This window comes from Leptinotarsa decemlineata, unplaced genomic scaffold, assembly GCF_025532065.1.
Source record: "Leptinotarsa decemlineata unplaced genomic scaffold, Ldec_3_MD MMD2_tig00026328_RagTag_RagTag, whole genome shotgun sequence".
NCBI lineage: Eukaryota > Metazoa > Arthropoda > Insecta > Coleoptera > Chrysomelidae > Leptinotarsa > Leptinotarsa decemlineata.
Window position 1 is genome coordinate 8,412,479 of NW_027412688.1, and position 17,209 is coordinate 8,429,687.

The following is a 17,209-nucleotide window of genomic DNA, read 5'->3' on the forward strand; positions in this document are numbered from 1 at the left end:
TTCTCAACTCACCTTGTTCAAAAGTGACGGATTCCTTCCTTTTTGGTTTCACTGTAACATATTCTTCTCCGTACTCGACTTGTTTAACTGGAGTTTTCAGACTAACTTCTTCCTCATTTTCTTCGACTACTGAGTACTTCCTGGACGGTCTTCGTTTGAATGCTACGTGGAAGCTTTCCGAAACTTCATCTTCGTCAAGGGGAAGCTCTTCAGCATCACTTCCTTCGTCTATTATTTCCTCTATAGTAGGACCTTCTTCTTCAACTTCTTGAGTTATTTTAACAGTATCCTCTGCCGCTTCTTCGGAATAAGTAAGGGGCTTTTGTTTCTTCAATTTTACCCTAGTTGAGAGAGATATCTCCTCTTCAGCGTATGAATCCAGCGATATCTTGAATTCCTGTTCGACATCTTCTTTTGTTTTGGTCGTCCTCGGTCTGAAAGTGACCGTTTCTACTTCGGTAAATTCAGGAATATCGGGCTTAGACGGTTTTCTCACTGGTTTCAATTTTTTAATTGTAATCTCTTCAGAATGTTCCTCGATAGAAGGTTTCCTGGTAAGAGGTTTCTTCGCGGTGAATTGAACCGTTTCTTGATCTGGCTTCTTGTCTTTTCTCAAAATAACTTCTTCGTCTTCTTCGGAAGCCTTTTGAGGCTTCTTCAATTCAAATACTGCTTCCTCATCGTCAGATGGCACTTTTATATCAAGTTTTTTGACTGTGATTTCATCAACTTCTTCTTCCGCAGGTTTTTCGGACTTGGGTTTAAGCTGGATTTCTGTATCTTCCTTGGTCTCCGGTGTCGGTTCTGTTTTCTTGATAGTTACTTTGACACTATCTTCTGTACTGGCTTTTGGTTTCTTTTTCGATTTCGGTTTTTTCACTGTTATTTGTGTTTCTTCTGTTACCTCTGGTTCTTCAGGCTTTGGTACGATCACTTCCTCTTCATCTTCTATCGGAACAAACTTTCTAACTGTTACTTCAGCTTCATCTCCATCTTCGGATTTTGTTTTTTCTTTTGGCTTTTTCACTGTCAGTCTTGTTTCATCCTCCATAGGAGGTTTGGTTATCATCTCTTCTGTATCGTCTTCAGATGGAGTAATTTTTTTTACTGTAAACTCAGCCACACTATCATCTTTCGTTTCAGGTTTCTTCTTCGGTTTCTTGATAGTCATTTCTTTAACGACATCTTCTTCATCCTCTTCGACAGGGACGAATTTATTAATTGTTACTTCAGCATCATTTTGGTCTTCTATTCGAGGTTTCTTTTTGGGCTTCGTAATAGATATTTTGGTTTCTTCTTCATTAGGGAGTTTTATGGTGTCTTCCTCTTCTTTGTCATCTTTAATAGGAATTAATTTTGTTACTGTAACTTCAGCTTCGCCTTCATCTTCTACTTGAGGTTTCTCCCTATGTTTTTTAATTGTAATATCTGCTTCTTCTGCAGCTTCTTCTTTATCATCTTTAATAGGAATAAATTTCTTCACTATAACTTCAGCTTCACCTTCATCTTCTAGTTGAGGTTTCTCTCTAGGTTTTTTAATGGTAACCTCTGCTTCTTCTTCAACTTCTTTATCATCTTTAATAGGAGTAAACTTCTTTATTGTGACTTCAGCTTCACCTTCATCTTCTATTTCAGGTTTCTTCTTAGGTTTCTTGATAGTTACTTCTTCTTCTTCAACAGGGGGTTTTATGGTAACTTCCTCTTCGTCATCTTTAACAGGAATTAATTTTATTACTGTAACTTCAGCTTCACCTTCATCTTCTACTTGAGGTTTCTCTCTAGGTTTTTTAATGGTAACCTCTGCTTCTTCTACAGTTTCTTTATCATCTTCAATAGGAGTAAACTTCTTTATTGTGACTTCAGCTTCACCTTCATCTTCTATTTCAGGTTTCTTCTTAGGTTTCTTGATAGTAACTTCTGCTTCTTCTTCAACGAAAGGTTTTGAAATTTCTTCAACAGGAATCAATTTCTTCACAGTAACTTCCGCTCCATCCTCGTCTTCTGTTTGGGGTTTCTTCTTAGGCTTCTTGATAGTGACCTTAGCTTCTTCTTCAGCGGGAGGTTTAATGGTAAGTTCTTTCTCATCATCATCTCCAGGAATTATTTTCTTCACTGTAACTTCAGCTCTACCCTCGTCTTCTACTTGTGGTTTCTTTTTAGGTTTTTTGATAGTAACCTTCGATTCTTCTTCGACGGCAGGTCTAATGGTAACTTCTTCCTCCTTATCATCTTCAACAGGAATCAATTTTTTCACCGTGACTTCATCCTCACCTTCATCTTCTTCTTTTGGTTTTTCTTTTGATTTCTTGATAGGTTCTTCTGTCTGTTCCTCAACTGGTGGTTTTACAATTAATTCTTTGTCATCCTCCACAGGCACGACTTTCCTGATTGTTATTTCTGCTTCACCTTCATCTTCTTTTTGAGGTTCATTCTTGGGTTTTTTGATGGAAACTTCCTCCTTATCTTCAACTGGTGGTTTAATGATTACTTCTTTATTTTCTGTGACCGTAATTTCAGCCTCGGCTTCATCTTGTACTTGAGGTTCCTTTTTGGGCTTTTTGATTGTTACTTCGACCTTCTCTTCAGTGGGAGGTTTAAAGTCCACTTTCTCAGTTTCGCTCTCTTTTATTGGAATGACCTTCTTTACTGTTACTTCGACCTCTTCTTCATCCTCTATTCGTGGTTGATCTATAGGTTTCTTCAGAGTTGCTGCTACCTCATCTTCCTTATCGGGAACAAATCTCTTTATTGCGATTTCACTTTCACATTCTTCTTCCACTTGAGGTTTCTTTCTAGGTTTTTTGACAGTCACTTCTTCTTTGTCTTCAGTAGGTGGTTTTATGACAATTTTTTTTCCATCTTCAACTCCGGACTTCTCTTCAATCTCTGTCTTCTCAGGTTTTTTTTCGAACATTTTTTCTGGCGAAAGTTTTTTGACTTTTTCAATTTTCTTTTTGTGTTCTTCTTCAGGTTCAAGTTTTTCTTGGTCGGGTAATTTTTCCTCTTTCATAGAAACTTCATCTTGGAGTTCTTCGATGGGCTTTGGTTTATCTTTGACGGTAACTTCTACAACATGGGCATCTTCTACAACTGTCCCGTTCTCTGTCAATTTTTCAGTAGGGAATTCTTTAGAATCCTTTTTGGAAACCTCGGGCACTTCTGTTACTTCCTTAGGAGATTTTGGTGCTTCAGGTTTCGTTTTCTTTATTTTCTTTTGTTTCTTGACCACTTCCTCTATTTCTTGTGGTTTTTCGATAAGTGGTTCCAAGACAATTTCAGCTTCAGCAGTAATTTCAGAAATTTCTGTAGGAGCTGGTACGTGTTTGTCAATAATGATATCTTCTTTAATAGTTTCTGTTTCTTCTGGTTTTGGTTTGAATGATACGACAGTTACTTGTTCTTCTTCTGTTGGTTCAACCGACTTTTTCTGTTTCATAATAACGGTATCCATTGAAATATCCAGAGGTTGTGATATCTCTTCAGGAGTTTCCTCTTTTGGTTTTCGTTCTTTTTTGACTTTGGTTGATTTTTTCTTCTGTTTCTCCACATAGGCATCTGTTTTTGGACTGGTTTCTCTTCCTGTGAGAGGTTTTTGCGGTAGTTCTTCTTCAGTCTTTTGGTCGATTTCATCTTCAGATTTTTTGAATGGTTTCAGAGTTATTTCTCCAGGCTCCTCTTCGGGCTTGTCTTTTGAAGGAATTCGTAGTTTCATATCATCAGTTTCTTTCTCTGTCATATCCTTTGGTTTACCTTTCTCGAGTGTAGTTTCAATTGTTTCCGGGGGAATTATTTCTTTTTTCTTAGGTTTGTACTTGGACTTGGGTTTTTCATGCGTATCTTTGTCGATCTCTTCTATTTGTGTCAGCTCTAGTTCTGTTTTATCAGGAATGTCTCTCTCTAGATCGAAAGAATCAAATGGCGGAACATCGGGTTTTTCTGTTGGTTTTTTCGCTCTTACTTTAGCTTCGTCATCTTTTACAGACTTCTCCTTGACAACGTCCTCTGGTAGTGTGTCGGTTTCCTTAGTTGGTGCCTTTTTAAGTTTAACAACTTCTTCTTCATCTTTTTCATCGGGCGCTTTACCTTTTCCTCGTTTTAGAGGGACTGTGGTTTCCTCAACATCCTCTGGCTTTTGCTTCGGCTTTCTCTCATACTTGAAAGCTTCGTCAACTTTCTCAGGCTGGGTTTTCTTCAGTTCTTCGAATTCTTGATCTAATTTTTCTAGATCTTGGAGTCCCTTGTCCACATCCTTCAGCTTCCTCCGTTTGGTTTTTATAACTTTTTCGGCTTCTTTAACGTTCCTAGAAATAACTCCATTATCACGTTTTGTATCTAACAGTGTAACTTTTGATGTCTGCATTATTTCTGTAGTTGGTGGAAACTCGATGTAGTTTATTCGACTCTTCAGTTTGAATTTGGGAATTTTCACCTCAGATTTTGGTTTAATTGGCTTTTTGGGCTTTTTCACTGGTACTTCTTCTAACTTAACGACATCAGGAATTTGTTCTTCGTTCATTATTTTTTCATCCATCGATGGTTTGAGTTCTGGAATCTTTTCTTCTAATGATGTATCTTCTGGTGCTTTTTCAGGTTTCTTTTCTTCCTGGAGTAATTCGCTTATCTCTTCAATTTCTTCTTCGGATTGTTTCTCCTCTTCCGGTTTTTGTTCAGCAGTTCTAGGTTTTTTGACAATTTTCTTTTTTTTCACAATCTTCTTGGTTACTTCTGCATGTTCCTCTTCATCTTTATCAGATTCTGGTTTAATATAAATTACCGTTTGAGTAGGTTTGTCTATTTCCTCGACTCGTATCTTCATTTCTGGTTTTTTATCATCATCTACTTTATCGACAGGTTTCCGTTTAATTTCTTTAAGTTCACCTGTTGGTTCATCTTTGCTTGAAACTTCAACTTCGATATCTTTTTTCTCTTCCTCCTCGACTAGTATGGCTTCACCCTCTTTCTTGGAAGTTATTTCTTCTTCAGGCCTATTTTCTTCGTCAGTGGGTGGTTTTGCAATGATTTTCTTTTTCGTCTTTACTTTCTTTTTAATTATTTCTTCTTTTATCTCTTCCTCATCCTTTTCTTCTGACTCTGGTTTGATATACATTACCGTTTGAGCAGGCTTTTCTATTTCTTCAACTCGAACCTTTATTTCCCCATTTTCTTCAGTTTTCTTAAACGGCTTCAGTTTGAGTTCTTCAGGTTCGTCTTTTGGTTCAACTTTGGTTGGTATTTCGGGCTTGATATCAGTTATCTCTTTCTCCTCAACTTGTATTGGTTCACCACTTTCGTTGGTTTTTGTTTCTTCTTCTGGGGTCTTCTGTTTAGTGATGATTTTCTTCTTCTTTACAATCTTCTTGGTTATCTCTTCTTTTGTTTCTTCCATACCATCTTCTTCAGACTCTGGTTTAATATAAATTACAGTTTGAGTAGGTTTTTCAACCTCTTCAATTCGAACCTTCATTTCAGGGCTTTCATCCTCTATTTTTTCGAATGGTTTAATTTCAACTTCTATTGTTTCAGTTTTCATTGGTGAGCTGACTTCGACTACAACTTTTTCTTCCTTCTCAACTGGTTTCGCTTCAAGTTCTTCTTTGGGATTTATTTCTTCTCCCGGTTCGTTCTCATCAGCGAGCGGTTTTTTGATAATTTTCTTTTTCTTCTTCACAATCTTTTTGGTTTCTCCTTCTGGAACCTCCGTAGTTTCTTCATCGGAATCTGGTTTAATATAAATTACCTTTTGGGTGGGTTTTTCGATTTCTTCAACTAGAACCTTCATTTCTTCTCTTTCTTCCATTTTCTTGAATGGTTTGAGTTTAATACCTTCTGGTTCATCTTCCGGTTTATCTTTTCTAGGTATCTTGAATTTTACATCCACATCCTCTTCTTCCTTAGGTGGTTTTGGTACCCCTTTTACTAAAACCGTCTCTTCCACTTCAGGACTAGGTTTTATCTTCTTCTTCTTCACATACTTGGTTTTGGGTTCGGGTTTTTCCCTTTCTTCACCTTTCTCACCTTCAGGAGGTGAGTATTCGATTTTCTCTGGTTCTTCTCGAACTAGATCAAAAGGTTCAAATTTGATGTGTTCTTCTGTAGTTGGGACTTTATCAGAAGGTACAGCTTCTTCTTTTTCTGGTTTTGGTTTCGATTTAACAGTTTCTTCTTCCTTTTCTTCCAACGGTTTTTGGGTAATTTTTTTGAGTTTCATTGGTTCGTCAACTTTTTCTATTTCCTCTGGTATTTTTCCTTTTCCTATTTTGATCGGTTTTATTTCTTCCTTTTCAATCTCGGTAACATCTTTAGGCATTCTCTTGAATTTTGGAGCTTCATCCTTTTGTTCCGGTTTGGGCTTTTCGGTATCTTCAATTTCCAAATCAACTTTTTCGAGTTCTGGAGTCACATGCTTCTCATCTTTGAGCTTTCTGCGCTTCGGCTTTTTTATTTTCCCAGCCTCTTCTATATTTCTAGATAGCACTCCTTTATCTCGGATTGTATTCAGTTCTGTGATTTGTGGTTTTTGCATAATCTCTGTTAAAGGTGGAAAATCAATATAGTTGATTCTGCTCTTCAGTTTGAGTTTCGGAATCTTAACAGTTTCTTCTTCTTTTTTGGCTTTCATCTTTGGTGTTTTGAGTTTAATATCTGCAAGGTTGATTTTTTCAGAGACAATTTCTACAATTTTTGGTTTTTGTGCAATTACTTCTACTCTCACTATTTTCATGAGAACTGGTTTTCCTTTTTTAGGTTTCAATGGTTTTTTTCTGTATTCGCTGTCTACCTTTTCGGGTTCAGCTTTTTTGAGTTCTTCGAATTCCTTGTCAAGCTTTTCGAGTTCTTTGATTCTCTTAACAAGTTTTTTACGTTTTGGTTTCACTGTCTCTGCTTCCTCAACATTTCGGGAGAGTATACCATTGTCTCTATATAACGGGGCTAACTCTGTGATTTTGGCATGTTGCTCTTTTTCTGTAAGCGGTGGGAAATCTTCAAATTTGATTCGGCTTTTCAGCATTATTTTTGGTACTTTAGTACTGATAATGGTTTCCTTTTTGACCACTTTGGGTTTCTTCAGTTTTACTTCAGCGAATTCAGGAATATTTTCGGTGATAATAGGTCTCTGCGGTTTGTTGACAGAAATATGCTCGATAAGCGATAATAGAGGCTTTTCTTTCGGCGTTGTTTTGGTTTCGTCGATTTTGAATTCATCGAATCGAGGTGCTTTCTTCTTTTTGATTGTTTTGGTCTTGGTCACATCTTCGATTATTTCTTTCGTCTGGCTTACGGGCAATTGAGGTTTTTCTGGTGATTCAGGCCTTGGAATTTCATCGGGTTGTTTCAGATTATCTTTAGGCGCAACTTCTAGATTTTTCACTTCTATGACTTCTGGTTTAGGCTTATCTTCTTTTATTTCATCCGGAATATCCTGTACCACCATGTCTTCAGAAGGTGAAACTTCTTTTAGATCCTCAGGCTTGGGTTTCTTGATTTTCTTCTTCATTTTCTTTACTTTGGTAGTGATATCTATATCTGAATCTTTTACAACGACGCCTTCTTGGAATTCGGTGGTTTCCTCTTGTGTTACTTGTTCATCAATTTCTTCTTTTTTGATGAATGGCTTCAGTTCAGTTTTGTCAGGTATATCTTCAGGTTTATCTTTCTGTTTATATTTCAGTGTTATTGTAGGTTCATCTTCTTTTTCTTTCGGTTTACCTACACCCTTCTCTAGAGTGGTTTTAGCTGTCTCGGGTTCGGGCTTCTTCTTCAGTTTTTTGGGTTTGGATGGCTTCTTTTCATCCTCAGCGAGCTTTTCTTCTTGTACAATTTCTGAAGGTTCAAATATTGCTCTTTCTGGCACATGGTCCTGTAAGTCATCTTCCTTGAAGGATTCTAATTTCTCCGCAAAGTCTTCCTTAGTTTTAGATGGGACTTTCTCAGGCTCAATTGATTTTTCTGCTTGTAATTCTTCAGGTTCAGATATGTCAATTTTATTCTCAGGAACTTTTTTCAGTTTGATCACTTCATCCTCTTCTTTGACTTCAGGCACTTTTCCCTTTCCTATTTTTATTTTCTGGACTTCGTCCGTTTCTTTTGGTTTTTCTTTGGGAGCCTTCGCGTATCTATATTCATCGTCGACTTTTTCCAGTTCCCGTTTCTTCAATTCCTCTAGTTCTATATCTAACTTTTCGAGATCTTTGAGTTCTTTGTCGACATGCTTGACACGGATACGCTTTTTCTTGGGAACTTTTTCAGCTTCCTGAACGTTTCTTGAAAGGACTCCGTTTTCTCTGTAAACTGGAGGGAGTTCCTTGATAATCGGAAGTTTTTCCGATTCTGTCTCAGGTGGAAATGGAAGACGAACTATTCGGCTCTTGAGTAGAAATTTGGGTAGCTTGGAGACCTTTGAGTCTTTTCTTTCTGGTATTTTTAGCTTCTTCAGTTTAATATCTGCCAGTTTGACAGGTTTTTCAAGAGGTGTGATGATCGCATGCTGTTCCGTCGATGGTTTTTCATCAGCCACCATCAGCTGAGGTTTTTCGTCTATTTCAGGTTTTTCCGTTGCAGAAGTATCTGACTTTCCTATTTCTTCTATGAGAACTTCTTCTTCAGGCTTTTCCTTCGTAACCTCTTTAGGAGTTTTCTTTTTTCTTTTTACGATTTTTTTCTCGATTGTTATTGACTCTGAAACTTCTTGTTTCTCATCTGGTTCTTCTGGTTTCTTTGATATTTCTTCAGTCTCCTCTGGCTCGGTTGGAACGGCTTCTTCAATAACTGGAATTTCATCTTTTTCTGCAATTGTTTCTTCCGATATTTTTTCCTGTGATTCTATAGGCTCCTGAATTACATCTTCCGCAATTTCCGCTGGGGTACTTTCTTCGCGTTTTATTTTCTTCACAATCTTTTTCTTTTTCGATGGTTTTCTTTCGGTTGGTTCAGGTATTTCGGTATCTCCGATCGTTGTGGGAATTTCAGCTAATTTCAGCTTATCCTCCGTGGTAGTTTCTAAGCAAATTTCACTAACATCCTTCTTGAACGGTTTCAAAGTGATACCTTCTGGCGTTTCTTCTTCCTTTGGTTTCTGCTTGTATTTCAGCTTTATATCTTCATCTTCCTCCACGATATCAGGGCTCGGTTTCCCTTTGATGATTGTAATTTCATCCTTCTCTAGCATTGGCTTCACTTTCTTCTTTTTGGAAACTTTTATCTTCTCAGGCTCTGAAATTTTGTCTTCAACTTCATCAGTTATGCTAGGTTCGTATTTGACTTTAGTAGGAGACTCTCTATCGATATCGTAAGGTTTGAACTCGATTTTATCTGTTGGCCCTTCCTCTTTTTCTTGTTTCTTTTTGCTGTCGACTTCTATTTCAATTTTCTCCAGCTTTTTGGGTTTTTCAAAATCTTCCACTGGCTTTTGCGGAACCGATTTCAGCTTTACTTCCTCTTCAATGTTACTTTCTTCGGGAATTTTTCCTTTTTTCGGAATAATTTTCTTTGGTATTTCTTCTGGTATTGGTTTTTCTTTTGGCTTTTTCTCTACTTTAAAATCTAAATCAACTTTTTCCAGTCTGTTTTTCTTCAGTTCTTCTAGTTCAAGATCGAATTTTTCCAGATCCGGCAATTTAAGATCTTTGTCTTTCAATCGACGTTTCTTGGTTTTGGGTACTTTTTGGGCTTCTTGTACATTCCTCGAGAGTACTCCATTATCTCTGTACACGGGTTCGAGGAACGAAATCCTGGGCAATTTTTCTTTCTCGTTCAGAGGGGGAAAATCTATGAATTTAATTCTGCTTTTCAGTAAAAATTTGGGTAATTTCACACGATCCTCTTTCTTCTGAGGTATCTTCAGCTTACGAAGTTTGACTTCAGCTAGATTAGGTATGGACTTACTGTCTACAATTTTCACTTTCTGAGGTTTGATTTCTTTTCGCTCAAGTGGCATCAAAACAGATATCTCTCGTCTTAGTTTTTCTTTCTTCTCCACTTCTTTCTTTATAGGTTTTTCAGATTCAATAGTTTCGTCATCTGGAAGCTCAGGCTTGTCCTTCGTCTTTTTCTTCTTCATTTTCTTTATTTTAGGTTTCTCGGGTATTGACTCGGTTTCAATAACCACACTTGTTTCTGGCTTTTTACCCTCTTCTTCAACAGTAATAATCTGTATTATCTCATCAGTGTTTCCTTTCGGTTTCTTGAAAGTTCGCTTTCTGATTATACGTTCGGGTTGTCCTTCTAGAACATCCGACTCCGTTATTGTGATTTCCTCAGGTAACTCTTCTATGTAAACAGGAATGAAACTCTTGTGTGATGGTATTTCTTCAAGTACATCCGTAGGAATTTCTCGCTCCTCTACAACAACTGTCGTTTTCGGCAGTTTTCCTTCTTCCTGAACTGTCAAAATTTCCGTTGATTTCTCCTTTTTGCCCTGCCTCTTTTTGATTACTTTCTTTTTGATCAGCTGTTTTGTTGGACTTCCCTCTTTAGGAACATGTTCAATGATCTTCACCTCTTCAGGTAGTTCCTCGATGTAAACTGGCTCTGTTGAAGGAATTTCTGTGATGAAATTTTCATCATCAATTTCTTCTATTGTTACCGAGCTTTCTGGTTGTTTGTTTTCTTCTGCCACTGTGACGATTTTTATTATTTCTCCACCTTTGTCCTTGCGCTTTTTCATAGTTCGTTTTTCAACAACTTTTTTGGTTGGTTTGCCGTTTTCGTCTGGCTCTTCGAAGACTTGGATTTCGGTGGGTAGCTCTTCAACAATTATTTCGGGTATTTTTGTTGACATTTTTTCAATGATAGGTACATCTACTTCCTCTATTACTACTGAGGTTTCAGGTTCTCTACCTTCTTCTTCCACAGTACATATAGTGGTGGTTTCTTGCTTGCTTCCTCTCCGTTTCTTGATGATTCTTTGCTTCACTTTTTTCTGTTTCGGACCCTTTGGAGTGATTTCCTCAATAAGTTTAATATCTTCTGGTAGTTCTTCTATGTAAATTGGTTCTTCTTTCTGTAGCTCATTTTCACTAACATCAATTTCCTCAATAACTACAGACGTTTGCGGAAGTTCGCCTTCTTCTTCTCGAGTTATTATTTCAGTATTTTCTTGCTTACTTCCTCTGCGTTTCTTGATTACCTTTTTCCGTATTATCACTGTTTTTGGCCCTCTTTCCGTTGGTTTCTCAATAATTTCTATCTCCTCTGGTACCTCTTCTACAAGCGTTACAGATGGTATTTCTTCTCGTATATGAGATTCTGTGATGTCTATTTCCTCTGTGACTACAGTTGTTTCTGGTTTTTTACCTTCTCTTTCAACTGTGCGAATTTCCGTAACTTCTTCTCTTTGTCCTTTTCGCTTCTTAATTATCCTTTTCCTTATTACAATTTCTTCTGGTTTACCATCTTCAGTTTGCGACTCGATGATCTGGACATACTCTGGCAGTTCTTCTGCATACTGGGGTATATATTCTTCTTCTTTTTTGCCAGTTATTGGTGTAGGTAATGCCAAGGCCTTTTTCAGGAGCTCTATTTGTACCAAATCTATAACATCCTCCGACTGCTCCTTTTTTTCAGCCAGAGTTGGTATAAACAGTATATTATCATCTGTAATAAGTTTTGGTTCGTCTTTTTCAGGTTTTACTTTACGTTTCGGTTTTTTCTTCGTGGTTGGTTTCCTTGGTTCTTCTTGCGTTTCCTCTACTCTCTCCTCTGTCTCCTCTGGTTTTGGTTTTTCTATTTCAAGTACCGTCACAGTGGTATGAGGTTCTTTTCCTTCTTCTTCAACGATGAGAATTTCAGTAGCCTCTTGTTTGGTTCCTTTCTGTTTTCGTATAGTCCTCTTCCTAATGGTTTGCTTCTTGGGTCCTTCTTCAGTAACTACTTCTCTTACTGTAACCTCTTCTGGCAACTCTTCTACAAGAGTGATTCCTTCAGATATTGGTATTTGTACGTCTTGTGGTATTTCAGTTTCTTGAATGATAACAGTAGTTTGAGGTTCTTTTCCTTCTTCTTCAACTGTTAGTATTTCGGTGGATTCTTGTTTTCTACCTTTCTGTTTCCTTAGTACCCTCTTTTTGATGGTAACTTTTTTAGGAACATCGTCCTTCATTGTCTCTATAATCTGAATTTCTTCTGGTAGTTCCTCCATAAACGATTCAACTTTGGTCACAGTTACTTGTTCCGGCAATTTTTGTTTGATTTTTCGAACTTTAGGTAAACTTTCAGGAATATCTTCAATTTTTTCTTCAGGATTATCAATTTCTTCAATTGTTACCGTAGACATTGGTTTCTTTCCCTCTTCTTCTATCGTCAGTATCTCAGCGGATTCCAGTTTATCACCTTTAGTCCTTTTTATTACCCGTTTTCTTATTGTAGTTTTCTTCGGGACACCGTGTTCCAAAGTTTCAAGTACCTGGACCTCTTCGGGAAGTTCTTCGAGTTCTTGTACAATTACTGTAGTTTGTGGCATCTGGCCATCCTCTTCAACTGTGATGATTTCTCTGGATTGTTGTTTATTGCCCTCTTGCTTTTTGATCACTTTCTTTCTTACAACCCGTTGTTTAGGGCCTTCTTCAGTCGGAACTTCCGTAACTGTTATCTGTTCTGGCGACTCTTCAGTTATGATAGGCTTTTCTGGTTTTCTCAACTCTGGGATTTTCTTTACTCTTTCTTCCGGAATTTCGATTTCTTGAATGGTTACTGTAGACTGAGGTTTTTTTCCTTCTTCCTCTATTGTTACAATTTCTGTCAATTCTTGTTTACCCTTCCGGTGTTTTTTGATAATACGCTTTCTTATCGTTGTTTTCTTAGGAATACCTTGTTCAGAAGTTTCTACAACTTGTACTTCCTCAGGAAGTTCTTCGATGAAAGTCGATGTGACTTCATCCGGTAGCTCTATTTCCTCAACGGTCACAGTAGTTTGTGGTTCTCTGCCCTCTTCTTCAACCGTATGGATTTTGGTTTCTTCTTGCTTGCTACCCTTTTGTTTTATGATTTTCTCTGTGACCATTCGTTTTTTGATAACATCCTCTTTAATAATGGGCGTCTCCTTAGGAACTTCTTCTTCCGTATTGTCAATTTCTTCAATGATTACAGTGGACTGTGGTTTCTTTCCTTCCTCTTCGATGGTTACTATTTCGGTTGATTGTTGTTTTCCCCCTTTTTGTTTTTTGATTGTTCGTCTCTTCACTATTGTTTTCTTCGCAACTCCACCTTCAATTGTTTCTATAACTTGTATTTCTTCCGGGAGCTCTTCTATTTCATGAACCTGAATCGATGTCTGTGGCTCTTTGCCCTCTTCTTCAACAGTTAATATTTCAGTGGCTTCTTGTTTGTGTCCTGTTTGTTTCTTAATAACTTTCTTCTTTATAATTTTCTTTTTGGGACCCTCTTCAGTGTTGACCTGAGTCACTGTTACTTCTTCTGGGAATTCCTCCACTAGACTTGGTTCCTCGAATTGTGCAACATCTTCGGAAACTTCAGTTTCGTGGATGGTTACCGAAGATTGAGGTTCTTTTCCTTCTTCTTCTGTGGTTACCATTTCAGTAATCTCTTGAGTGCTTCCCTTTCTCTTTACGAATTTCTTTCTTCGAACGGTTTTCTTTTTGGGGCCTTCATTGGTTTGAACCTGCGTAACTGTTACTTCTTCTGGTAGTTCCTCTACTAAAACTGGAGCGATTGACACTTCTTCAGGCAATTCGACCTCTTCTATTGCTACTGTTGAATAAGGAATTTCTCCTTCTTTTTCGACAGTTGTGATTGCCGTCGATTCTTGCTTGGATCCTTTACGCCTTCTGATTACACGCTTCTTTATAGTAGTCTTTTTGGGAACACCTTCTTCCAAAGTTTCTATTATTTGAACATCTTCGGGAAGTTCCTCAATGTATGACGCAGCTTCTGAAAATTAATATTCAGTTACTGAAATTGATAAGAATATAATTCTCAAAACTGTAATCAGTTTGGGATGTGTTAAATGTTGATAAACGTGTGATTCTATTTAGATTTATGAATTATCTGTCGCACAAAATACTTTCATATTTTCACAATTCGAATCTGAACTTATTTTTACACAGTGAAAGGGTGGACACACAAAATGCGGAATAGTTTTTAATAAAAAAATTAATAATGTTCCATGTCAATGCTATGATTTCCTATTTTGAACCTCAGAAGGCCCCTAGAAGTCTAATGTCATATATTTCTGTTGCCTCTCTCTGGAAGTGTTGACCAAAAATAACTTTTATGGTGTATTTCATTAATTCGGACTTCCATTGCTTCCATTGCTTCCATTACTATGATATAAATTGATTTGAAATCCCTGAAAGAATCTGTGAAAAAATAAAAATAAATAAAAAAGATTAGCTGAAAAATAACAATTAAATTAAGCAAAAAAAAACAAAAATTACAATGAAATAACCAAATAATACAAATAAAGAACTATTAACACGAGATGAAATTGAAAAATTATTAACAAGGAATGAAAAACGAAAAATTAAAAGATTCCAGCTTGAGGAGAAAATTCGAAGAAGCCGCATATATGTTATCCAAAAACGCATTTAGCCAAGCTAGCGTAGAGATACGCAACATATGGAAACCTCTAATCAAGTGGAACACGACCAACTCCCGCCAAACGATCAGCTTTCGCTAAAACCGTGAGAGCACTCGAATGACCTATAAATAGTCAGATTTCGGAGGAATCAGTCCAGTTATCACCCAAAGACGATAGTGGATTCTAACAATCTAAACGTCCGTCGTGTAGTAACCTGGTTTGGAATCTTTTGAATTTTCATTTCTTGTTATAAATTTTTTGATTTCATCTTGTAATAGTTCTTCTTTTTGTATTTTTTGGTTGTTGCTTCTATTTTATTTCATTGTAATTTCAGTTCTTTTTTTGCTTAACATAATTATTGTTATTTTTCAGCTAATTTCTTTTTAAATTTTTTAGAGATTTTTTTACAGGGATTTCAAATCAATTTATACCATATTAGACAATGAGAGTTCGAACTAATGAAATGCATAACAAAGCATTGTCAACCACCTTCAAACTAACTTTATGGATATTGGGCACGAGCTCTTTATTAGCATTTTATGTAGCTTATTTCATAGATTCTCGACTTAATAGTCGAGTTTCGAGTTTCCCAACACTTATCGAACACTTTATCAAATTTTCTCTGAATTTACATTTCCTAGTTAACTTATCGATTAGATTTGAATAATACCAATTGAAAAGATGTTAGTAATCGAAAATTCTGGTAATTACTGTTAATTGAGCTGTGAGAACTGTAAAAAGTATGTTGGTCAGACCAAAATGGTTATTAGCTCCGTTCCACAGACAACAACGTATATTCGATTTTTTGATCAAAAAATAATTGTTGAGACCTATACATGAAACTTCTCATGATTTCGAAAATCTGCAAATACCAAACTTTGGAATGGTAAATGTAAATAGCAATAAAGTGAGACTAGTCCTCACAGATGACTCCATTCTTTTTTAATTGGCGAATTACTTGCTTTGGAGGAAGTGATCGGCATCTAAAATTATTTTTTAAATTCTGAGCTCTGTATATTCACTGGATTTGATTATCTCATGAACTATATTTGATTATGATTTGAAATTTCATAATGTTATAGATTTTTACGTATGTTGAATCCCATGTATTTTTCAGAATTATCGGAAAAAAGAAAACTGGTTTTCGCCTATTTTCGATATTTTTCAATATAAAGTGAGTAAAGTTCCATAGGGCAAGAAATATTGATGAATATCGGTGATAACCCCGAAACTACTAATTAGTAGAATCGAAACTACAGCACTTTTTCATAAAAGTGGATTTTGATTAAAATAATTTGACAGAAGTGGAAGAGAGATGAATTGCAAATATAAACTGAAAATATCGAAAAAGCTCATAGAACGTGTTCTCGTTTGAGAAGAGGAAATGGTCTAACATAGTGAAATTTCATTAGTAAATATCAATGTGTTCGTATCAGTGAGTATATTTGATAATTATTTGATAATTTTTTATCTTGAAATGTTATAGAAAAATATAATGTTTGAATAATTTTTCTATAACTAGTTTATTTTGGGAAAAGTTGTAAAGTTGGAGAAAAGCAAGATTTGAAAAAGTTGATTCAACCCTATTTATGATCGTTCTATAAAAAATATATTCGAATAATTTTCTTATAATTAGTTTATTTTGGGAAAAGTTGTACAGTTGGAGAAAACCAAGATTTGAAAAAGTTGATTCAACCCTATTTATCTTCGTTCTATAAAAAATATATTCGAATCATTTTCTTATAGTTTATTTCGGGAAAAGCAACATTTGAAAAAGTTGATTCAACCCTATTTATCATCGTTCTATGAAAAATATATTCGAATAACTTTCTTATAATTAGTTTATTTCGGAAAAAGTTGTAAAGTGGGAGAAAAGCAAGATTTGAAAAAGTTGATTCAACCCTGTTTATCTTCGTTATACAAAAAATATATTTGAATAATTTTCTCATAATTAGGATATTTCGGGAAAAGTTGTACAGTTGGAAGAGAGCTAAATTTTATGGTAAAGGAAAAAACAAAGTTGATTCAACACTTTCAACAACGATTGACGTCACAGAAATTTTTCATATGAAAAACTCTTGTTTCATTTTTACACAAGTAGAATTATTGGAATTGGAATTTTAAGGAGTGATTAATTTTTGGGAAAGAAAGTTTTTGGCTTTCTACTACTCCATCTTGATACAAAAAAGAAGGATAAGGGAGTCTTCCAAAGAAAGGAAGAAAGTAACTCTATACATGGATGTGTAGAACATGCAAAGAAGTAACTTTCAGACACAAACTGGAAGAAAGTTCTCCTGAAACAGCTACTTTCATGATACTTGTCTATATTTTTCAAATGGAATGAACTCATTTGTACTTTGCAGATAATGAGTTATTTTTTTTAATTGCAGTAATGGTTTCTGTGAAATATTCAGCCCCACATCTTTAACAAGGAGAGTAAAGAGAAACGCTAATCACCTGATAGTAACTCTTAGAGAAAAGTCCCCCGAGGTGAGTAGACGCATTTTTTCCTTACCTTCTAATACTGGTTCTGGTCTGAAAAGTTTTTCGATCGGTTTCTGCGTTTGAACCTCTTCTATCATGACGGACTCCAGTATATCATGTACCAAAGTTCCTTTCGCTTTTCCTACCTTAGGAAGTTTGGATCCTAAAATGTTGAAAAATTGATTAGAGTGA

At 36.1% G+C, this 17,209-nt stretch overlaps 1 protein-coding gene across 1 annotated transcript in view; it reads right to left on the bottom strand.

The window, feature by feature from the left end:
- LOC111506365 (uncharacterized) overlaps nt 1-17,209 on the bottom strand; it is a 440,916-nt gene that overhangs the window by 9,920 nt on the left and 413,787 nt on the right. The window contains 2 exon segments of the mRNA XM_074182237.1: nt 13-13,884; nt 17,049-17,180. Coding sequence (XP_074038338.1) covers nt 13-13,884; nt 17,049-17,180 — 14,004 coding nt within the window.